At 37.2% G+C, this 25,162-nt stretch overlaps 2 protein-coding genes across 5 annotated transcripts in view; one reads left to right on the top strand and one right to left on the bottom strand.

Moving 5' to 3' along the window:
* The first annotated feature begins 1,829 nt into the window (after positions 1–1,829).
* On the top strand, positions 1,830–7,347 carry dbx1b (developing brain homeobox 1b). Its single transcript, XM_015601505.3, has 4 exons — positions 1,830–2,279; positions 2,751–2,849; positions 4,619–4,821; positions 5,588–7,347. Exons 1-4 carry the CDS (start codon positions 1,967–1,969, stop codon positions 5,858–5,860), a joined length of 888 nt encoding a protein of 295 aa, XP_015456991.2. The 5' UTR covers positions 1,830–1,966; the 3' UTR covers positions 5,861–7,347.
* A 1,264-nt stretch (positions 7,348–8,611) lies between these two features.
* Positions 8,612–25,162, bottom strand: part of nav2b (neuron navigator 2b) — a 135,225-nt gene continuing 118,674 nt past the window's right edge. For 3 of the 4 annotated variants that reach the window (XM_049483992.1, XM_022683836.2, XM_049483993.1), the window contains 14 exons: positions 24,413–24,582; positions 22,810–22,890; positions 21,505–21,658; positions 20,305–20,452; positions 20,065–20,162; positions 18,907–19,002; positions 18,630–18,798; positions 16,544–16,779; positions 16,270–16,424; positions 15,634–15,705; positions 14,449–14,645; positions 14,216–14,334; positions 13,355–13,558; positions 8,612–13,005 (listed from right to left, as the gene is read on the bottom strand). In XM_049483992.1, the coding sequence (XP_049339949.1) occupies positions 12,880–13,005; positions 13,355–13,558; positions 14,216–14,334; positions 14,449–14,645; positions 15,634–15,705; positions 16,270–16,424; positions 16,544–16,779; positions 18,630–18,798; positions 18,907–19,002; positions 20,065–20,162; positions 20,305–20,452; positions 21,505–21,658; positions 22,810–22,890; positions 24,413–24,582 (2,025 nt within the window). In that variant the 3' untranslated portion in view covers positions 8,612–12,879. The remainder of the gene's footprint in view (positions 13,006–13,354; positions 13,559–14,215; positions 14,335–14,448; positions 14,646–15,633; positions 15,706–16,269; positions 16,425–16,543; positions 16,780–18,629; positions 18,799–18,906; positions 19,003–20,064; positions 20,163–20,304; positions 20,453–21,504; positions 21,659–22,809; positions 22,891–24,412; positions 24,583–25,162) is intronic. The other variant, XM_049483994.1, reaches the window with a different exon arrangement.

Raw genomic sequence — 25,162 nt, 5'->3', positions numbered from 1 at the left:
AGTTTAAGATTTTAGTTAAAAATGACTAAAAAATATTTGTTGGTTCTACGTAAAAATATGGTGCAACATTTTTGCAACCTTAATTTTAAGTAATTTCACTGTAATTTTTTTTGTAAAAATGACGAAAAATGTTTCTATGGGTTTACGTAAAAACATAGTGCAACATTTTTGCAAGCAAATTATTAAGTAATATCAGTTTAATATTTTAATTAAAAGTTATCAAAAAAGATTTGTGGGTAACACTTAAAAACAAGCTTGCAAAAACGTTGCACTATATTTTTAAGTAAAACCAGCACATCATTTTTTACAGTGCACGTGTGGCCCAGCGTGACTCTGGACTAATCTCACAGCGTCATTATCACACAATAATAGTCATCATCATCATCATCATCATCATCATTATAAAAATACTAAAAAAATTACTTGTTCTAAATCAACACTGTAAGTATTACATTTTACCACACACTAATGTAACTATGACTGATTTGTTATTTGAACTGTTAAAATAATCGGTAAAAAAAAAAACACAAAACTAATTTTCAAATTTCATTTTACAGGCATTTTCTGCCACTACTACTGCGAAAAACTAATATTGTTTTTTTTAACAGAAAAGCGAAAAGAACACTTTAAGTTTAAATTAATGGTTAAAAGTGTTCCATTAACAAGCTGTCTGGGCAAGACAAGGTTATTTCTATAGCATCGTTCATACACAGACAAAAAGTGCTTTACAGAGAGATTTAAGACATATAAAACAAAACAAAAAATGTTTCAAGAAATGTGCAAAATATTTTAATAAAAAGAATAAAAAGTAATAAAAATAACAAAAATAATATGATTAAAAGCAATGAATGTGAAATTTAAGACTTGAATTAAAAATATTCAAATGAAACACAATAAATAAATCAACAATAAATTACTTAAACGTGTGCAAATGTAAAGCAAGTTAAACAGTCTAAATAAAAAAATATATATATATATTCCTGGGCAAGAAGTACAAATTGGACATTTTCTAGCACCTACTGGCAAAAAGTTATCATATAAAAGCTGTTAAAAAAAGATGATGTAATTTTTTGTAATAATGACATAGTTCAATGAACGGCGTGTTCTTAGTCATTACAAAACATTATTTCTGAAATATTTTTTAAACATTTGACCAGGTCATCAAAAAACGGTAATGCTGCGTATACATCATTCCCCTATTTATTTAATCAGCGGAAGATCGTGCTGCCTACTTTTTATCTTTCTTTGTAACAATTCCTGATCATTTCAGTTGCCAAATATTCACTGTATCCCTATCTTTTCACTGTAACTGTAAAGGATTGCAGTTACTGTTTTTTTGTATCTTGATTATTTAACGCCGTTATACGTGTTCCCAAAACTACTACACTACTGCTACTACTGCTACTACTATTACTACTACTACTATTACTACTACTACTAATAATAATAATAATAATACTGCTATCATTTTAATTCTAAATCTGTGTTTAGTTATGGTATTTTTATTTATATTTATTTATGTTTTTAGTTATGATCTAACTGTTTTTCACTAATAGTGTGGGAGCAGTTCTGAATTAACCCTAACCCCCTGTAACAGCCTGTTCTCATTAAGGTTCTGTAGATAGATGTCTCTCTGTGTAAATCAGCGGACCTCTCTGTTGGCAAAGTCTGATCCCTTCATAAACAGCACTCCTTTGGTCCAATCAGAGCGCAGAGTGAGGGGAACGATGTGTTGGGGATGGGTGTGGGGTGCTGGTGGGCTTCATTGTTGTGGGCTGTCACCCTGCTAAGGCTTTACTAACCCGGCGCTATAAAAGAGGCTGGAGAGCTCGAGCTGCAGGTTCACACATCCTCCTATCAGTCTGCAGGACAGGACAGCGCGCGCTTGCTCTCTCGCTCTGTGTGTACAGGTCTATCTGTCTATCTCTCTTTCTCGCTGCGTGTTGGTCGCCTCCAGCCGGTCGTCATGCTGCCCAGTGTGCTCGCCCCGTGCGTGCTGTGTCCGGCTCTGCGCGCGCCCCGGGCCGCGCCGTCCTTTCTGATGGAGGAGCTTTTACGTATCTCGCCTCCCTCCAGCTGCTCCAGCGCGGTCCCGGGCCCCAGGGCCTCCCCACCGGCTCCCGGGGCCACCAGCCTGAGCCCCCTCGGCTCCCTCAGCCCTCTGAACCCCGGTCATGCGCACTCTCCCGCGCCCAAATGCAGCAGCTCCCCGCGCGCCGGAGAGCAGGGCTACCTGAAGTTCGGAGTGAACGCGATCCTGGCACCTTCCACCAGAAACGGTGAGCATGCGCTGTCTGCCTGTCCGTCTGTCTGTCTGCCTGTCTCTGAATCATGGACGGCATTAATTAATTGATTAATTTATCTATTACTATAAGTATGTTTGATGAAAAAAATACATTTATAGATTTTGTCAATCACATTTATGCTTGCTTATTCCATGTTCAATTAAATGAAATTAAATGGGCTTTTTCTATCTATCTATCTATCTATCTATCTATCTATCTATCTATCTATCTATCTATCTATCTATCTATCTATCTATCTATCTATCTATCTATCTATCTATCTATCTATCTGTAGAAGTGAATGTTGTTAACCTTACATTATTATAATATAATTACTACAACCTGATTAGTTATAGTAGACATTTCAGTTGAATATATATATATATATATATGTCAGTGTAAACAGGAGCCTAGCTTATAGAGTTGTTTCTCATCTCGATTCTCTTTATTTGCTTTGTCTAACAGCACCGTCTCCACCTACAATCCATGGCATGGCCAAAGAATTCCCCTTCCCTTATTTTCATTCTTCATTCCATCCATTCATCAGGACGTCTTATTTCCCAGGTGGGTCACCTTATACTTTTTATATTTTAATTAACTAATTTATTTATTGTCATAGATTATTCTGTGTTCTTCCTTAGTTTCTAATTTTAGTCTATATTCTATAGTTAAAGTCTATACTAAAAAAAGTAATAGGGAGACTCTGGATAGAAAGGGGTTAATATATCTGGTAGAATAGAACAGTGGCAGTGAGCCAGAGGGCCGATATGATAAATGAATGGAGGCGCAGATATCCTTCACTGTTTGACTGACTCACCCATTTGATGGCCCTGTTTAGCGAGGGGCAGTGACTGCTCACATTTTTGTCCCCCTAATCTACAAATTACGGCTAATTTGGATCGTCATGGTCCAAATTTAAGGCGGGTCCCCTTCTCACAAGAAAAGCTGCTGCCATCTTTTCACGGCCTCCTTTTCCCACCGAGCCAGTGCACTTTAGCGAGTGATTGCCAACAATGCTTTTCAAGCACCATGACCAATTTGGTCAGCTCCCTCTGGGCAGCCACACACACACACTCACACACCCGGTGTTGACTTCAGCATGCTGCTTGTAGGCATTTACCAGTCATGGACTAATTCCCCTATTAGCAGCTATTCAGTGTTTCAATATTCTCCCAAGACCATAGCGGTGTGGCTTCGTGGGACGCCAATGAGACTTGCCTGGAGCCTGAATGCGTAAAAGAGAGAGGGGTCATACCCATGCAGACTGGTGGAAAAGTATAAAACAACATTTTGATTGTCACATGCTGCTACATCTACAAATACGCCTAATTAGTGAGATTAGATCAGGGTAGATCAGATGTTTAGAATGATGGTTACAATTGAATTTGATTAAACAAGATTTGATATCTTTAACTTCATTAACTTTTTAAAATGGAAAATGTGATGCAAATAACCATTTAAATGATGTTTGATTCCATGAAGAATTATATTTTTAAAGTGTGAAGAATTTTTAAACCACTAAGAAACTATTTATCTATCTATCTGGAATAAGAAAAAAAGTTGGTATAAATCTTATTATATTATCGTATCTTATATAATAATATCTCCAACTCTGGACATCAACCGTCCTCCAATCCTAAAACACCACCATTAATCCCATCTAATCATTCCTTCAAGAAGTCCTTTATTATATGATTAGCTGGATCAACCGTGTACCATTTGAATCAGAGAGGCCTTCAGGAAAGAACGTCTCGAGAACCTCGGATATAAATCCGGCCTACACCACTGCCATCATCTATACCATTCCAAACAGCCCTTGAGAAAAGCCCGGAACAGTATACGCTCATTCAGAAAGCCCATAATGGATTGCTCCTTTTCACAACCTCAGCAGCAACAGCTTTTCGTGTTCATTTAATGAAAATAATTTGGCGGCAAAAAAGAGAAACAGAACCCCACCATCAGTATTCTTCAAATGATCTTGGCCTGCAGTTGCGTTTAGTTTCGAAGTGTAAATCCCTTTTGTTGCCGTAATATATGGCTTTAGTGGCCTGCCTTGAGCCTTTTTTCAGTTAGTTCATTACTACACAATTACCGTCCACGCTTCATTAGCACTTGTATCTTCTGCTGAATGGCTGCTGGGCCTTTTTACCATACCAATGCTTCTGGGAGCCAAGCAATGTGCTAATTAGCCCAGGCTAGCTGCTTCACTCAACACGGCTCGCTTGCATTCAATGCAGTCAGAGCGGCCAAGAATCTGCTCTGGGATGTGCCCTGTCTCTGTCTCTGACAGCCTAAATGACGTGGCTTTCTTTCTCCTTCTTTTTTCCTAACAGCATCCACCTCTGTGGTTCCTATTCCCGGAACCTTCTCGTGGCCGCTGACGGCGAGGGGAAAGCCCAGGAGAGGGATGCTGAGGAGGGCCGTCTTCTCGGACGTGCAGAGAAAAGCATTAGAGAGAATGTTCCAGAAACAGAAGTACATCAGCAAGCCGGACAGAAAGAAGCTGGCAACGAAACTGGGCCTGAAAGACTCACAGGTAAGGGTTTGTTTTGTAATCAGAGCACCAAAATCTTCTTCTCTGTCTTTCAAAGCAAAACTTTTAATGGTGTTCCACAGGGTTCAATTGTAGGGCTTATGAAACAGTAAGGAACTGAAGTATAAGCTTACATACAGGGTATATCAAGTTAAGCACTAGACACAAACAAACCTGATGTTAAAATTAGAATGACAAAAGTTATTAATATTTTTGTGCATTCAATACATTTTCCTAGGTAATCTGGTATACCAAGAGTGGTACATGTAACACAGTTTGAGAACCACTGGTCTAAATAAACAGATGTAACAGACTATATTTATTAAAGTTTATTTATTTTATTTTCACACATTTTACTGAATTTATGTTATTTTATCCAGTGTTTATCAAAAGTGTTAGATCTCATTAGTTTATGTCCAAAAATATTACCAGCAGTTCCACTGCTCCACAGTTCAATTCTAAGGGCTTGGTACTACTCTAACTCTAATCTGTCATTAGGCATGAGACCTATAGTTTCATTATGTTATCTGATCCAGATCTGTTCCTATTCTATTGGCATATATTTCTTTGGGCATTTGCACATTTGTTTCAGAAATCAGTGCAAATCAGTAGCTCAATGGCATCCAACAGAACCAGTGTCAACAAACAGTTGGACATGTAATATAGTGTGTTATATATAGCTATATATAGCTAATATAGTGTGATATAGGCTCTGCACTCTGTGTAGGCGGTCTCCACAGCGACACTCACTCTTCCCCTCTCTCTCCAGGTGAAGATCTGGTTCCAGAACCGCAGGATGAAATGGAGGAACTCCAAAGAAAGAGAGCTGCTCTCCTCCGGCGGCTGCCGGGAACAAACTCTGCCCACAAAGGCCAACCCTAACCCGGACCTGAGCGACGTGGGCGGGAAGCGGGAGCTCCACGGTGAAGAAGAGATGATGGTGTGTCCTCAGGGAGAGGGATCAGACTCACCTCCATCACCCTCCAGCAGCAAACACACAGACTTCTCAGACTCAGAGGATGAAGAAATCACTGTATCATAACCACACACACACACACACACACACACACACACACACATTATGTACTTATACTTAAACACACACAGAAGTGTAAGCTGCGAGCTGCGTTCGAAACCAATCACTACAATCTGATTACCAGCTGTAATAAAAGCAGGGCATCTGACAGGGATGAATGTATTCAGAATATTCGGTTTAGATGATAAACAGTATGAGATTTAAGCACATTTAAACTTAAACTTTTTGGGTTACTACTGCTGAATAGTACCTTATACAAAATAATCTGTTTATTACATCATAAAGGGTTGAGAATCAGTCCGTTTTAAGGGTTGGTTTCATGTCATTTGACATATTCTGAATCTAGCTGTTGTACTTTACAACATACAAACATTCATTTCTTGTTGAATTGACCAATAGAAATGCTCCAAAATGACTCAAAACTAAATATAAAACTAAACCACTGCATTCAATTAAATTTTCTCTGAAAAAAAGATGGCAGTTTGTGCTTCGTGACAAGCTAAGAAGCTAACATGCTAACGTTGTTCACATGACTAAACTGCACTCTGCAGTGCACTTCACTAATGCAAAAAAGTACTAGTACTAGTACTTTCAATTACTGTATTTTTCACACTAAAAGGTGCACTTAAAATCCTTTAATTTTCCCAAAAATCATCAGTGCGCCTTATAATCCAGTTCTCCTTATATAATAATTTTACCATTCGAGTATTAAGGAGCAGTAAAGCCACTCAGCTGAAATACAGCGCTAAACGCTAGCTGTTTCGCTGTTCAGAGGTTACTAATATTGGCCTGTAGCCTGCTGCTAACCCTGGCTAGCGCTGCTGGAGCAGCATTAGCATTACCCGCTAACCGCGCTAAGCACTGGCTTGTTCGCTGTTCAGAGTATTTAGGACTATAAATAAATACTAACTTAATTTGATGAACATTACTAAAGCACGCCAATCTTTTTAGCGCACAGTTTTTTGTACAAGTGGTCGATTTCGTACGCAGCCAGGCTACACTTCTGTTAGCAGCTACGCTTTAGCTGCTTTTTTTAAGGTACTACTTTAGCTACATTTCTCTTCTATCTTAAAGCACGACAAAACAAAACACTGAGAGAAGTGTGTGCTGATGGAAAAAAAGACACTACTGTTTTAGCAGAATGCTTATATTCCTTCAGAATGAGTCTCAGCTCTGACCCTCAGGCTGAGGTAAAGGAATAGCCCACACTGTGGCTCTTTGCTGCTTTTTTTGCAGCCCTAACCCTCTTTTTTTGTACACTGCTTTGTATGAATATTTTGGAAAATGTTGTATGGAATGTTTTATAGCCTATCAAGATTCACGCCTTTCCTGCTGTTAGATTCTCTGTGTTTAATCTAAAGTATGTAGATGCTAAATTGTATAAATTAAAAGTCCTATATTATTTTGTATGTTGTTTTTAAAAAGATGAAATGTATATACTTGAAAAAAAATATTTTTGCATATTAAAACCCAAAAATTATAAACTGTGTGATTTCAAATGTTTTTATTAATATTTTAGTTCTTCATGAGCTTGTTCATTTATGTATTTGTCGTGTTCTTGGTGACTGTTCAAAGTACAAGAGGGAAACCAATATCCCACAGGATATTGCAGCGTTTTACATGATTTCTAGCGGGATGATGGGTAATTAAAAAAGTGCAGAAGACAAATAATACAGGAATTATATCAGTATCGGCCAATAATTGCTTTTTATATCATCAGCATTGGCCAGTCCAGCCAATATTTTAAACTGATACATGCTGATATATTTTTATTGTATGCCTGAAAAGCATCAAGCGATGCTGGCCACACTATTACAATTGGCTGACAATGGCCAGACTACTTTTAAATAAACTGATTTAAGCCATTTTATAGTTTTACCTGGGTGTCTAGTCTCTCTGTAATGATACACTTAAACTTAAATTCAGTATTTTTTATTATTTTAAAATGTTCTGCATTGTAGATTAAAAATAAAAGTTAATCAATCTATAAAGAAAAACATATGAAATTATTTAGTTAACAAAAAAGTGTTGAACAAATCAGAATATGTTTTATATTTAAGATTTTTCAAAGTAGCACCTCTTGCTAGGATGACAGGTTTGCACATTTTAGCATTTTGTATACAGTTTTAGTTTTGAATACAGTAAATAGCCCTCTTTTTGAGTAATATTCTACTCAATTAAATAAAAAAAAATACTCAATCAAATAAAGAAAAATAAATGAGCAATGAAAGTACAGTCAGTCCAAAAAATTCAAGAAGTTAAAAAAACCCCTCAAATTCAATTGCAAAGAGCATCAAAAAGGTTAGCTCTCATCAGAACCGCCCCAGGAAAGGAAGACCAAGAGTTTCCTCTGTTGTACAGGATAAGTTACCATCCTCAAAAAACTCAAGTTTCCCCAGATAAAAGCACCTAATTGCTTCAGTAGAGAAATGACAGATTAGTCAGTTAAAATTAATCAATTAAAGAATGAAAGATTTTTCTAAAATTTGATTAATATTAAACATTTTGTGGACACGACTAGTTCATCACAAATTTTAGGCATATCAGCAGAACATACAATATGCATTCCTCAACTAAATAAAATAAAAGAATTATATTAGTCTACACTTTTTTGTATTTTTTTATTACGCAGTGATGCATATGTAAAATAAGTGGTTTGAACAGTTGACACAACCTTTGTTGTTTGAAATTATAAGTTGGTAAAACTATTTACAAACATTATTCAATTAGCTAAAAAAAAGAATCATTCAAAACCAGTTTTATAACAGTCATAAAGTTTATTCTTAACGGAGGAACAAATTATTACTGGAAAAATAAAACAACAAAATCTACAGGTGGTAGGAAAAAGAGCTGTACATCAATCTTTCACTCTACTGGACTCTCTTCTGTGAGGAATATTTACAAACATACTGTACAACTGAAAATATACACACCAAAAACGTATCACCCCCCTCAAAAGTATTAGAATTACCAACAACTTCACATTATTATTACAAGATATTTCACTTAAACACTTTTCCATACACACTATAACCCTCTTTCTCCTGCTCCGGTTCTGCACTCTGAATCTGCATTCACCAATTTACATAACACAAATACACTTATAAAAAATTCACATCGCTGAACTCCATCCTGTTAGAATTACAATAGAAATAAAAAAAATAAAAAAACAGAAATATTGCATAGTGTTAAACTCTTTCTGAAAGGGCTGCTGAGAATATCTCAGCATCGTGAGAGGGAGTGTGGGGGAGTGTGAAGTCACAGCGCTTCTCCAAACAAAGCAGCACTGAGCGCTCCTCCATTCACACCATGAGAAAACGGACGGCATCACTACAGGCACGCCGGCCCTCAGTGTGCTCAGAGTACAGCACAGAACTCTGGCTGATACGAGTGCCTGAGTCTACCGAGCATGTGTGTGTGTGTGTGTGTGTGTGTGTGTGTGTGTGTGTGTGTGTGTGTGTGTGTGTGTGTGTGTGTGTGCATGTGTGTGTGTGTGTGTGTGTGTCCTGAAGTGCTTCGGTTTCACAAAGGTGCTCTAATAACACCAATCACAAATCTCCAATCACCAATCACTCAACATCATCGAACATTAAGACTCTTTAACATGTTTGAGCTGCACAACTGGTCTGTGTTGAATCTGTACTGAGAGACTGGCTTTTACGGTTAAAGTCAATCAATATGCAAATCAGCCTGTAATTGATCACTATGTTTGTTTTCTGTGTTTATTTTAGTATTTTAGCTCCAGACTAACTAATAGCTGTTCATTTGGTAATTTAAGGCACATTGCAGAAAAACAATAATAATAATAATAAAAAAAAAAAAGAAAAAAAAGAGAAGTGGTAAAATTTGTGAATAGTGAAATTTCATTACTGTCCAATGAAAAACATGTATCTCAAAAAAAGCAACTTTACAGAAGAGAGATAAAACCTTCCTTTAACTTTCAGTGGGAGTCAATGTAAAAGATTTTATTTCAGGTCATTTTGGAGAATTGCTACATAGTGATCATTGAGTTATGAGCCAAAGAAGAAGCCACCAAAAAAGTCTGTAAAAGAAATGTGTGGAAAAAGTTCAATTGATTTAAATAATTAGATGAAAATATTTTTTCTCTTTTTTTATTTAAAAAAAGTTTTTCATATTCTTCTATTCAGGCTACTTTACAAAAATTATATATTGTATCTTTTTTTAAACTTTTCTATGGCATCATTTAAAGAACCTTTTGAAGCATCTCCATGTGTTTAATGTGTTTAAATATATATTTTATCTAGTGAGACTGTCTTAATTTTAATCTATTTAATTGAATAATATAACAACCATTATCTACAGCATATACACAGCAAATTTGCCAAAATTCCAACAAACATTGTTAGAGTTAAATCAACACTGTGGCTTTAAATACTAGCAGTGTTGACTCAACATTGGCAAATTTGCTGTGTAATGATAATCTGTTTAATCTTTTTAATAGCTTGCAGAATTAAGTGCATTATGTTTAAAATAATAAACTAATAACACAAGCAAATAAAAATAAAAAAAAATCTAACAGTGCGCTCAACAACCTCACAATATTCTTGTAAAAATATAACCACAATTTATGTTCAATACTAGAATCGTGTCCATATTGTGCAGCTCTGCTTTGATTCAAATTGAGTTTTTATAATGTTATGTGACTTAATACAAAAATAAATGATCTGACCTGTTTTAGGTTCAATTAAATGTGAGTTCAATGAGATCATTAATCATATGAACTGGAGCACACAGTTGTATAGCCACCTGTTATTCTTAACTGGAGATAATGAGGTGTAAAAATGAACTATATTCTTGTTATTTATTGTGTGACTGTTAATTCAATCAAATAAAAATGGAGTTCATGCTTTTCTGTATGATAATAATAAAACCTAAACAGTAGCTGTAGTGAGCAGGCTGTATTAACCTGCTTTAAGAGGTATAACGAAACATTGTGTAAAAAGTTTTTTTTTTTTGGGCACATGTAAACACAAAGTGAATTATTTTACCACTTTAATACAGTGGCACCAAATACACTATATGTCCAAATGTTTGTGGACACCCATGGAAGACACCCAGAGAAGTAATAATGCCAATAGCATAGGACTAGCTGTCTTGAGCAGATGAAAAACTCTGGTATTGGTGCTCCATCCAATTGCTTTTGAGTTGGGATGAGCTTGGGAGTTTGGGAAGAGGTAGGGTAGTGATCTTCCAACATCCAACATCGTTGTCTGTGTGACTTATTGCAATCAAATGCTCACAGCAATTGAGTATAAAAACCTAGTAGAAATCCTTTTCAGCGTAGTAGAAAGCAGAATGAACTATTTTTTAATACCCTTGATTTTATATCTTTATACCTTTATATCTTTAACCCAAGATTATCTCATGGAGTTTGGTCATTGAAAGCGTTCTGCTAGACTCAATCCAGAACTGAGCACCTGAAGCATCTGAAGGCAATCATACGGTGGCATGCTTTTGGTTTAAACAGTTACAGCATATGAGATTAGCTACTACTGATGGTATAAAAGTAGTAAGGCATTATTAGGCTTCGAGATTAGCACCATGCATGATGTTTTTCAAGAGTGCATCAACACACTCATTTCTACAATGCTGGAAAATGCTCTAAAAGTGCTCTTTGACATGTAGAAATGGGGTAGGCGTTGAGTTTCCTTGGTATGTGCATGTAAAAGTCATGTAAAAATCAACATCAGTAGAGTCTGAAACCAGATTCATAATGATTTTCTAAAGTTCTTCTGCAGCAGGAAGTAGACAGAAGTAGAACGCTCAGGCTTGCTGGGATAAAGCACTGCAGAGTTAAGCTGCACTGGGAAACCTTCCCCATGCTTTTGTAGGTCTATAGCACCATCTAGAGACAATTGAAGTAAAGTACAAACAAAGTGAGAGTATGGAAGTAGTTCCCAACCCTGATCCTGGAGGTCGGGGACCAATACCTTTGCATTTTTCAAGTCTATTCTGTTCCCAACATACCTGTTCCAGCCAATCAGGTACATGACAAGAACTTCCTTGGTTGAAGGCGGTGTGTTGGTGATGGAAACCACTTGTAAATGTATAAATGTGCAGGGCAGGGGTTTTCGGTTTTCTCTAGGACCAGAGTTGGAAACCACTGACTCATAAAAGCTCCATTAAGAGTGCTAAGACAAACATCTTCTTTTGCTAAACCCTAAGAACCAATAAATGTACAGGGGTTGGACAATGAAACTGAAACACCTGTCATTTTAGTGTTGGTTGGTTGGTGTTGGTTTAATGGCTAAATTGGAGCAGCCTGGTGGACAATCTTAATTAATTACACATTGCACCAGTAAGAGCAGAGTGTGAAGGTTCAATTAGCAGGCTAAGAGCTTTAACAGTTTTGCTCAAAATATTGCAATGCACACAACATTACAGGTGACATACCAGAGATCAAAAAAGGACAAATTGTTGGTGCACGTCTTGCTGGAGCATCTGTGACCAAGACAGCAAGTCTTTATGATGTATCAAGAGCCATGGTATCCAGGGTAATGTCAGCATACCACCAAGAAGGATGAACCACATCCAACAGGATTAACTGTGGACGCTGTAAGAGGAAGCTGTCTGAAAGGGATGTTCGAATGCTAACCCGGATTGTATTAAAAAAAAAAAACCCATAAAACCACGGCTGATCAAATCACAGCAGAATTCAATGTGCAAATCAACTCTCCTGTTTCCACCAGAACTGTCCGTCACCACAATAAATTATTGTGGTCTAAAAGCAGGTGTTTCAGTTTCATTGTCAAACCCCTGTAGTTCTGTTCTGTTGATCTTGAGGAACATGTAAAACATCCTTTCACAAACTATTTGGCAGGTGGATGTTGTTGCAGTTTAATGGAGATGATGATGATGAGTTGGTGATAAGTAACTTCTCTGCTATTCATTCTGGTGATCTATTTCTCTTCAGAGTTACCAGCACCCTGTACACCAGACAGAAAACCCTTCGGCTCTTAAAGTAAAGTAAATAGAGACCATCCATGCTCTGATGGGCTTGAGGTTCACAGTGCAGACTCCAGTGAGGGGTCCAGGACATCGTCGTGGTTGCTGGTGCTGTTGGAATCGCTGTCGTAGCTCGACGTGCCTGTGCAGTGGGCCGCTTCTTTCAGCCTCATCAGCATATTCATCTATTATAAAAAAAGACGAGACGAAGGGTTAAAGGACTGCTGTATTAAAGGCCAAGCTACATATAATGGCAGATGTCAGAAACAGGTCATGAAGAGGGCGTTCCAAAAAGAGAATGACACCCCAAATGAGTCAATGGCAGAATAAACTGTTTGGCTTTGGCAGAATAAGTTGGGATCTGGCAATATTTTCTTGGGTGCAACCCACATATTTAGCTCTGATGCTCATCCTGCAAATACATATTCCTTACATATGTTGCAGCATATAAAAGAGGCTTTTCAATGGCATAAGATTTATTAAAGAAGCATTAATTTTACATTGATCTAAAGTAAAAAGCTGCTGAAATCTCACCAGTGGGTCTCCCTCTGATCCGTCCTGTGCTGCCTGTTTGCCTGGGCTGTTTTCCCGGGCGAGGGCGTAACCGTCAAAGCCTACGTCCTCAGGGCGGAGCTGCAGCAGAGGAGGCCACTGGTGCTGCTGGGGGCTGGAGGCCCAGGGGTAACTGTCCGTCACCCAACGGGCAGGATCCTCCCATGATGCCTTTCTGCCATACAGCTGAGACAAGAACACAAACCTTTTACTTTGTATATTTGTTTAAACACATTACCATTTCTGTAAAAAGTTAGCTAACTATACATCACAATGAAACCGCTGAAATTAAGGTGTCTCCAAAAGGTTAAGTGCACAATACCAGTTAAAAGCTTGGAGACACCTTAAATTCAGTGTTTTTACTTTATTTTAATGTATTTTCTGCATTGTAGATTAATACAGCTTTATAAGTTAGAGTCACCTGGAATTCAGGCTTTCAGTTAACAGCTGTGCTGAACTCATCAAGAGATAATGACTTGAATTTCTTGCCTCTTAATGTGTTTGAGAGCATCAGTTGTAAAGTAGTGAAGAGGTAGAGTTACAGGTATACAGTGAATAGACCTATTTAAGTAATGTTCTAATATATATTATGATAAAAACTACTCAAATCAGTAAATCTGATTTTTTTTTAAGAACTCAAAAACGTTATGATAAAACTGGCTCTCATCAGGACTGCGCCAGCCTCAGAAACTGAACGTTAACAGCCACCCAGATAAGAGTTTACTACATAATTCCTCGTGTGTTATTTCATAGTCTGGATGATTTCAGTATTCATTTCAAATGTAGGGAAAAATGAAGGTGTATCCAATCTTTTGACTGGTGCTGTACATTGCCAGTGCTCACCTGCAGGCCCTCTCGCACAGCCTCCAGCAGGTATGGGATGATGGAGTAGTTCCACAAATCAGTGAACCACACCTGAGACCCCTCCACATCCATAGGACAGGACAAGAAGAGACGTGGTCCTGAAATGGAAAAAAAAAGATACATAAAATTAGATAGCAATTAGACATTTTCTACATTTTACTAGTTAGTTTCTTACAGATCTAATAGAACTAAAAAAATGTGCGTGAGCTCACCGATGGTGACGTCAGAGGAGCTGTGTGTCTCCAGGAAGCGGTTGAGATGCTGCCACACACACGGGATCCACTCTATGATCTTCACCAGCTCAGCGTTTCTCACTCGACTGCTGATCTCTGTTTCCAGAAGCTTCCGCCGGAGGAAACGACCCAAGAAGCCGCTCACTGGCTCAGTGTGGTTCGCACAGAGCACCCATCTGAAAAAAAATACATTCACAATAAAAACACAATACAGCTTTCTTAATTTTTATAGTTTACTTAACACAGACTGAGACCTATTGTTCATCAGAATAGACATTTATCAGCCAATCAAACAGCAGTTTAGCTCATCACAATGCAGTGAAAAAATAAGTCTGCAAACTGAAGTAAAGCATGAGAGCCCCCTAGATAATGAGTTAACATATTTTCCTTCATAACATCCATATGTTTTTTATGTATTTTACTGTTCAACACTTTATGCAATAGAAGAAAAGTTATACAGAATAAAAATATGTTAAACAAATTATTTCACTGCTATGGACATAGACAAAAGGCTAAAATACATATTCATTTTATTTTTTTATTTATTGAATTTTTATTTTTGAGTGCATTACATACATTATATATTTTTTCATCCCTAGAATATAATTCAGGTCTGAAAGGGTTAAAGTAGCTGAATGCATTCATTACAACATGGTTGGCTACTGCCCTCTAGTGGACATGTGATTTCCTTTTTTTAAACACTGCAGAAGTGAAGAGCAAAACAATCTTTCAAAATGGAAAAATTGAGATTTTACAACTTTACTTTTAGAAGCTACAGAGTCAATCTCAGTAGTTTGACTCTGTAGCTTCTGTAGTAGACATTTCTTTCTGTCAGAAATCTGTAAAGAATAAAATCTTTTTATGTGGCAAAGATTTCCAAATTTGACACTTTTCCTTAAATTAAATAAATAAAGCTGAATAAGGTTGAAGGGTGCTGCTTACTATTGGCAAACAAAAGAAAGAAAATTGTTTAAAATTAAATGTAAAGGAAACATTAGCTTGTGCATCACTTTCAATTGTGTTGTTAGTTTACAAATAAAAAACAAAAACTGAAAGTACTAAAAATATAAATCGTAATCAAGAATTGCTCAAATATTTGCAGAATATATAAAAAAAACAGCCGTAATTAAAAGACTAAAGTGGACATCATACTGAAGTACTTACCTGAAGTTATGATGAAGTTGCAGGTTTGGGGTTGATGGTGTTGTTTGATTCATAGTACCGATTATATAGGGGCTGTAAAAGAGCAGATAAAGGGTTAATTAAAGACCCAATTGCACAAACTGTACGTCCAAAAAAAACAAAAAAAAAAACACAAAAAAAAAACTGTGTTACAATCTTGAATCTTTGACTAAGGTCAGTTTGAACTATCTGCTTCCATACCATTAAATAAAATTATTTTATTAATTATTATTTTTTTAATGTTCAGGAATTTTACTGAAATGTTGAACAATTTACATACATACATACATACATAAATAAATAAATAAATAAATACATAAATAAATACATAAATAAATTCAGCTTTTATTTGCGGCTATTTACTGTACACTTTATATCTGAACCCACCCCTTTTTCTTGTGAGCAACAGCATTGGAGATTTACTGGGTCACTTTAAAAACTTTTACTTCTTTCCCCCAATGAACAAAAGTGCTTGGAAATTAAAAGCTGAATTATTGATCTTTAGTCTGATATTTATCTTTTAATATCAAACTCAAATGTTTTCAGTCTACAGCAGAAATAAAGGGTTTTGCCTTATAGTGTCCATAATGCTATAGTGTCCACAGTGTTGCTACTGACCAGCGGTGTTTTTTGCAGTTGAGCAGGCCGTTAAAGATCTCTCCTAAAGAGCCCACGTGATGCAGGTTGTCGAGGATGACGACCAGAGGCAGTTCCCCAGCCTGTGTGCTGTTGTTACACTGGTCGGTTAAATTAGAGAGGTACTGCTTCAGCTCCTGCAAAACAATATTAGATTTTTATTAGTATTAGATTAACACTTATCCAATATGTGATACAGACAATGCAGTATTTACTGTGAAATATATTCTTTAATATCCTAACATTTCTAAATCACCTTGCTGGATTTATTGTCCACGTTGAAAGATGCGATGACCCGGTCTGCCAGTGTCCTTCCCTCCAGCAGCACCAGATGTTCAGCCAGCCTCGTGGCCAGAAAGCTCTTGCCTGTGCCGGAGGGTCCAGAGAGGATGATGCGGCGGTGTTCTCTGAGCTGAGAAAGATACCTCTGCAGGATGGGCTTCGGAATGAGGGTCTCAAACACCAGCTCGTCCTGACTGTTCTCTGCAACACCTGCAGAGGGAGACAGAGAATATATTCAGCACTTGTGCTTGTTGTGATCTACAGTGCTGCTTGAATGTTTGTGAACCCTTTAGAGCAGGGGTGTCCAAACTTTTTTTGTTGGGGCCAGAAGGAGAAATATATTTGAAGTCACAGGCCACGGACTCTGTAATAAAACAAATAATGAAATATACCACTTTAAATAATACATTTTCCTGATTATTTTTATGTACACACCATTTTACTTGACTCACTATCTTTATCTATCTTTGACAGTGTTGTGTAAACTAAGATTTTTCAAATTGATGTTTCATTTCATGATGTCTCTTAATATTAAACTCCTTAATTACTACAACTTTTAGACTCTTTTGCCATTTTTCTGCGCTAAAACTGCGCACTCTCGCCACTTTTACACTCTTTGGCCCGTTTTTCTGCACTAGAAATGTGCACTCTCTCCACTTTTAGACTTTTTGGCCCGTTTTTCTGCACTAAAACTGCACACTCTTTCCGCTTTTAGACTCTTTGGCCTGTTTTTCTGCACTAGAACTGCGCACTTTCTGCGCTTTTAGACTCTTTGGCCGGTTTCTGACACCTAGCATTCAAACTTTGAATCTCATATTATAAAAACCTGCTTAACAGCGGGCCAACTTTCATTCTATTTCTAAAATACCTCGCGGGCCGCTGCAAAAAAGGAAACAGGCAGCAAATGGCCAGCGGGCCGTAGTTTGGACACCCCTGCTTTTCACCCCAGATTTTCACAAAAGTGAACCCAGTTAACCTTTTAAAATGCCTTTTCCTGTATACAGGTGATTCTGCACTTATTTACATTCTGGAAATTTGAGGGCATTGAAATCTCCTACATGACACTTGAAGAAGCTGCCGTAATGCTTGAATAAAAATCCTCAAGATTTAGTGGTGTAATGTCAGGCAGACAATTGACAAAAATGAGACAAAAACATGAGACCATCCTGGCCCAGATGCAGCAAAACAGGCCCAAACAATGATACTACCAACACCATGTTTTACAGATGTGTTAAAGTCCTTATAATGGAATGCAATGTCTTTCTTTATTCCAAACATAACACTATGTTTGGTCTCATCTGGCCACAAAACATTCAATAACATTGTAACGTTCATAATATAATTCTGGCTTGTCCAAGTGATCTTTAGCAAACTGCAGACAAGCAGCAATGTTCTTTTTGGAAAGCAATTGCTTTTTTTTTTTCTTCCTCCTTCCCGCCAGACACATTGTTGTTTAGTGTTCTTCTCAGGGTGGACTTAGGAACATTAACATTAGCCAATGCGAGAGAGGCCTTCAGTTGCTTAGAAGTTACCACAGGGTCCTTTGTGACCTTACAGACTAAACACATATTTGTCCACAATCTGTCCAAACTATTTATATTTGATTTTGTAACATTTTCTAGCCCGCTGAGCATCAATAACTCTTTTTCTGAAGACTTTGATAAATCCCTGTTCTTTAAATAAAACAAACTGCCCACACATACCATTCCATTGTCTCATACTTTTACCACTCACAAATATGTCATATTGGATCATTTTCCTCAATAAATACATGTATTGGCTAATTAGTATAACTAGGTTCTTTTTATCTACTTTTAGGATGTGTGTGAAAATCGGATGATGTTTTAGGTCATATTTATGAAGAAATATTAAAAATTCTAAATGGTTCACAAACTGTAACAAAGCACCACTGTCCCTTCCTGCAAAGCGGTTTAAAAGTGTTTTTTTGGAGAACACTAACCGGGAAACGAAATATATAATGTACGTATAATAAAAAGCAGTAAAAATGAAAAATATAAAAAATACAAGAGAAGCTCTCATCCATTATCCTCTTTCTGTACCTTTTAGCCTAACGGAGATGGTGTTACTGTCCCCCACCAGATATCCACAGGGCAGAAGCTCTGGACTGTCTGTTTTCTCAGTGCGGTGAACATCTCCAATACTGTAGCTGAAAACACTGTCAGAGTTCAGGCCCAGTTGTGTGAGTGGGTCCACATGAATAATATACTCCTGCAGTGGCAGAAAAGCAAGATTCAACCAAACGTCAGATGTGTTTTTGTTTGTGTTTATTATGAAAAAAAAAAATAAATAAATAAAAAAACATCAGCATCACTGTACCTTAAAGAGGCGTCTCACTACACCGTCCAAAACCTCCCATTTGGTTTTGCCGCTGACGCCGATGCAGCCTAATAAGAAGTTGTGTGGCCTGCAGTCCTGTGAGAATCAAACACACAAAGACAAATATAGGATAAATTGGAATATATTGGATTCCCTCCCTGATTGTTTTCTCATCTGTGCGTGAGAAATTGATGAATGACTGGTACACTTGTCTCAAATTTCTAGTCCAATTGTTTAAATGGTTCTGTGGAAGACGATGGCAAGCTTGTATAATTTTTTATTTCACATTTTCCCCATTTTCTCCCCAATTCTGCTCAGCCAATTACCCAACCCACTCATTAGGACACCAGGAAAGACTACAAACACAATGTGGGGAAGCCTACTTGCACTGTATCCATTAAAGTCAATTTAAAGGTGTGCTAATGAGAATTCTGTCAGTGGTAACTCACAACACGATTCAGATGTATCATCATATATTAAAAATGTTTTAAATTAAAGCAAAGACAGCTGGTGTCAGAAGAACTTCTGCAAATATGTTCTTATTTGAACTGTGTGAACTTCCGAACCTGCCCACCACTATTCCACCAGTCCAATTTCCACACCCTGGGTTGCCAGATATAGGACACATCAGCGGGCAAACAGTGTGCTGCGGCCAAGGAAATGGGGTGGCTGGCTGTATTTTACTGGAACAGTTAATCATTGAGCTTCAGTAAGGTTGCTAACCAAAGCTAGGTAATTTATCACCACCACTAGAGTAGTAGAGATGGGCATTTTGGATACTGAAATATATATATTCACTTGTCGTCGCTTGCTATTGTAACAATGTGTCAAACTGGCAACCTGTGTGAGCTTCGTGTCTGGGGAGGAGCGGATGGGGCACACAACTCTATCCAGTGTTTGGATAATGAACTTGCCATTCATTCTCTCACACATTCTCTCACATTTATTACTGATTGTTCCTTTAAGCTGAACCTAAATGAAGTAACGTAATTATTCAATGATGTAAAAACCTCTTTAAAAATCTGTTATAGACAGTTTCTACACATTAGATCTGTATGTGTTTTATCTAAGGAACAACAAAATACTGTTCTGAGGGGTTAGATATGCAGGGCAGCAGAAGTGATGATTCTAAAAAAATGACAGAAAAATGATTCTGACCTCTTTCCACTCATGGTCTCTCTCCAGGCTAACCACAACCTTAACGTGCTGTCCTTCTTTACGAGAGCTTCCGTCTCCACTGTCATCCAGCAGCATGTCTACAAACACAGACATACATAAGTTTGTTTTACAGTCACATCAGACCAAAGTAATATACTGAATTATCACAGTGAGTGGTTTTAACTGTTAACTGCAATTAACATGTAATAAATTGAGTAATTTCTGATGATGTGTTAATACCTAGGCTGGTGGACTCGGTCAGACTGAGCTGTGAGGAAAGGCCGATAGATGATGGGCTGATAGATGTTTGAGAGGTGGCTGTGCTGCAGCTCCCCCTACTGTCCATTCTCAGCCGGTCATTCTCTGATTTTAGCTTCTCAATCTCCAGCTAAAAACAACAAACCAAAAAATACAATACAATACACTACAAATTAACCTTCAGACACCAAACATGATGTGAATGAATGATTAGATACAGCTCTGGAAAAAGATTAAGAGAGCACTTCAGTTTCTGAATCAGTTTCTCTGATTTTGTTATTTATAGGTTTATGTTTGAGTAAAATGAACATTGTTGTTTTATTCTATAAACTACAGACAACATTTCTTTCACATTTAAAAAAATCTGATTAAGAGCATTTATTTGCAGAAAATGACAAAAGGTTGAAATAACAAAAAGATTAAGAGCTTTCAGACATCAAATAGTGCAAAGAAAACAAGTTCATATTCATAAAGTTTTCATGCTGGCATCCTGGCATGTTCTCCTCCACCAGTCTTACACACTGCTTTTAAATAACTTTGTCACTCCTGGTGCAAAAATTCAAGCAGTTCAGTTTGGTGGTTTGATGGCTTTTGATCACCCATCTTCCTCTTGATTATATTCCAGAGGTTTTCAATTTGGTAAAATATAAAAACTCTTTATTTTTAAATGGTCTCTTTTTTCAGAGCTGTATTTTAGCAATATATTAATTCAGTCATTTAATGTATTTCTCAATTAACTTTTTATTTTGGTCATACATCCTTATTTTTATCTTTCTTACTTTTTTAATAATAGCCCTTTTTGTATCTCTACCCCTCTAATGCACACATGGGTCAAAAATGATCCGCATTCATTTTCTATGCTGATTCATGTATCGCTGAGGGTGTATTTTGCCAAGACTTCATTTTTATTTTCCTTTATTACTTAAAGAAGACGAAGATTTACTTTGTCAGCTAGGTCAACTTTTCCCCAAAATGGGACCAACAATTTGTTTGAGACCACATATTTTGTTGTCTGTTTGAGTTACTAAGGTTTTAACTAACGCCAAACATTCTGAACATGTATAGAATGCATTAATCTGATTTATTTCTCATACTCTTTTGGATATGATACAAAACCTTTTTTTTTTATTTGAGGTGAGCTAATGAAAGTGGCTGAAGGCTGAATGCGTCTCTGGCACTGACCTGCATGCGGTTCATGGACTCTCGGAATTGGTCCAGCTGGTGGGCGGAGCTTAGAGCCTCCAGTCTGATGTCTGTCAGTTTCATCTCTTTATCCCGCAGCTCACTGCGCAGCTGCATCACCGTTTCTGCATCACTGTCCGCACACTCAGAAATACTACAAAGCAACACACATACGCAAAGACATTAATAAACACAGAAATATTACAACAATATATAAACCACACTGGGCCCTATCTTACACGCTGTGCAGGGCGCATTTCGATGCTCATTGCATGCATTTTGAGCTGCACAAGAGGTACTTTTTACATAATGACGCGCTTTAAATCAAGCTCACATATAGATCGCTAAAATAGGGCTCTCTGTCTTAACCCTTGTGTGGTGTTCGGGTCTGTGGGACGCATTTTAATTTTTCATCAAATGATACTAAAAAAATATTTTTTCTAACTCAAACTCATTGGCATTGGATCATTTTTTGTGGAAAACATATATCAAAACACATTTTCGATAAACACACACTGTACACCCCCCCCCCCACACACACACATTTATATTACATACAGTATGTTTGGTCAAGGGCTAATAAACATTGCTTCATTTGTAAATTTGAAACTAAACAAATTTTCTACTCATATCTTGAGTTTAATTCATTTTCTTTTACATTTTATTAAAAAACTATAATAAAAAAAGAGTAGCACTTTTTAAAAGAAATGTAACATAAGAAAGGTAAAGGGCAAATATTAACCATGTAAGCTGTTTATATTGCTTGCAATTTAGGTGAAGCAAGCATGTGTAAAGCATTTTAATGTAAAATTGCTTAATTTTGCTGAATTAAATACAAGTAACAAAGTAAACGAGTAACAAAAATATGAACACCACACAAGGGTTAATGTTTTAATACAAGAGTAACTGCCGTTAGTAACTTGTTAGTAATTTATTGGTGCATACGATTATATACAGTAAATCACACACACATAAAATGTGTCAGTATTTCATTCAGTTCTTGTTTGTTTGTTAGAAATTGAGTCACTTAAGTCAATTTACTTATGAGTACATTATTTCTATATGTCCAAAACTTTATTGAAAACTAAACATTCAAGGGTATTCATTAAGACTTTATCATTAATTTCACTCCAATATCAGCCTCTATTCTACTACAAAAGATTTGAACTTGGATTACTGTGAGGATTTGACTGACTGCATTCAGCCAAGAAAGCAATTTTCAGATCAGATACAGATATAGATGATTAAAATGGATTTTTCTGGATTTAAAATTAAAATTAAAGATTTTGGTTTGGTCTCTGTTACCGTGCCAGAGAGGTGGTCCTGATGGGAGCCCTGTTACAGCCCCATCCACTTCCATAAGCAGAGAGTGAGGAGAGAAGAGGGCTACACATACATACACACATATACCAATATAGGTCAAACAACATCCTATTTACACAAATCACCAGTTTTATTCATGGAAAATTGAACTTTTTGATTACTCAGAAAACTGAGCTTTCAAAAATGTGACAATGCTTCTAGCTAAATCTCAAATATTCCCCTTCTTCCTATCTAGTGAACCACATAAGTATATACACATTTCAAAAACTGACATATGAATAAATGTAAATATTGTTCTATTATCCATATATTCCATAAAGACTTCTATGGTGCAATACAGTGTGTAATTTGTGATCGAACCTCTGTTTTTTCTTCTTTCTTAATGATATGTTGATCATATGAGGTACTATATATCCCCTTACAAGACTAGCATGCTCATGCAAGTGCATTTATCTCTGTGTGGAAGAAAATATATCCTCATATCGTCGCTGTCCAATGAAAAACAAGTATCTCCATTTTTGTCTATTTTTAGTTTACTACATAATTTGGACAGACAAACTGTCCCTTACACTGTGCCGAAATTTCTTGACAAACAGACCAATAGAATTACTTTAAAATGACCTTAAATAATCTCTTTTTACATTGATTTCCACTGAAAGTGTTGAGGTTTTTTCTCTCTCCTGTAAAGTTGTCTGCTGTTCTGGAGATACTTGTTTTTCATTGGACAGCAACGAAATGTACTGTTAGGTGATGATGTAAGCATGATTAGTCTTCTTTGTTGTGGAGACATGTGCATGTACATTAGCTCTGTGCCTTATTTAGCCTAGCACTGATGCCCCATTCACATGTATTTGAATAGAGCAAAATCTCACTTACTATACCAAAGCACACCAAAGCCTATACGCAGTCTCAACCCTGATTTAAACCCCATTTTTTTAGTAAGTAGAGTGTTAAAACTGATCTTTTAAATACAGAGCGAAGTCTGTTCAGACTGATGTTAATGAGAACAGTGCAGCATGGAAGAAGCATAGACCTGTAATTTAAGAAAACCCTTTATTAAGAATGGAGCTCCAGAGTGTAACTCAGACAAGTGCTGCAGGCAGTGCTGTGTGATTATAACATGTTCACTTCTGCAGCTTTTTTTAATGCTCAGAGTGTGATTTGTTACTTTGCTATATCGTGATTATCACTCCATAGCTTCATAAAAAATAAAATAGCAGTAAGAAAGTAGGCCTAAATTACAGACCATTTTCTTGGGCCTAACCCCACAAGGCCCGAAGAAAGTGGTGGCATATCTCGGGCTGAACCGGACAAAGTTCAGATTGTGCATTGGTTCGGGCTTAGTGTTTGGCTTAAAAAGGCTCAAATCTCATTTACATGCACATGTCCCCACAATAAAGAGAACTTGATATGCTTATACCTTCATCTACATATGATGCTTTATGCTGTTTTTTATTTTTAATTTTTTTTAAGAGTTTTTTTACCCAGTGATTCTTCTCTCTAACCTTAATCTATCAATGTTTTAACATGTTAAAACTTTTAGATCCAGTTCAGAGGTGTGTATGAATGAAGTATAGGTGCTTACAGTGAGTTGGAGTGCGAGTGTCTGAGCAGAGGGGCTGTGTTGGGGGGGCAGTAAGGCAGTCTGGGAGAGGAAGGCATGGACGAGTCCGTCATTTCCTCAATGTCCGAGTGTGACGAGGCCGACTTGGGTGACTTTTTCTTCCCAAAAGCCTGTTTGAACGAACTCCTCAGCTGTAGATGGCAAGAGAGAAACAGTTCACAGTTAATTTAGACAGTCAGGCAGTGGTTTATTAGTTTAACTGGGTTCTTTTTATCTACTTTTAGGACGTGTGTGAAAATCTGATGCTGATTTAGGGCATATTTATGCAGAAATATAGAACAATATAGAAGAATTCTAAAGCACCACTGTAGAAGCACTGCGTAGCTCTATAATTACAGACTGTAGTCCTGTATCTGCTTCTCCTTTCCCTGTATCCCACAGGACAGACTACACAGATCAGGTATTATTGGGGTGGTGGCACGTCTGGTCTTCAACCAGCCAAAACGGGCACGTGTCACCCCGCTGTTCATTGAGCTCCATTGGCTACCAGTTGATGCTCGCATCAAATTCAAAGCTCTTCAATGAACGTCGCCTCGCTTTGCCAAACATTCACACAAAGCAATCCAGACTGTTCTCATACAGAGTTCCCCAATGGTGGAACAAACCAACTTCCACTACCAGATCAGGAGGATCTCTCACTATCTTTAATAAACTCCTGAAGACTGAGCTCTTCAAAAAGCTCTTACTCTCCTAACACCTCTAACTAACTAC

Source organism: Astyanax mexicanus, chromosome 10 (assembly GCF_023375975.1).
Source record: "Astyanax mexicanus isolate ESR-SI-001 chromosome 10, AstMex3_surface, whole genome shotgun sequence".
Taxonomy (NCBI): domain Eukaryota; kingdom Metazoa; phylum Chordata; class Actinopteri; order Characiformes; family Acestrorhamphidae; genus Astyanax; species Astyanax mexicanus.
Note: the sequence above shows the minus strand (reverse complement) of the source record. Positions and strands in the feature narration are given on the sequence as shown.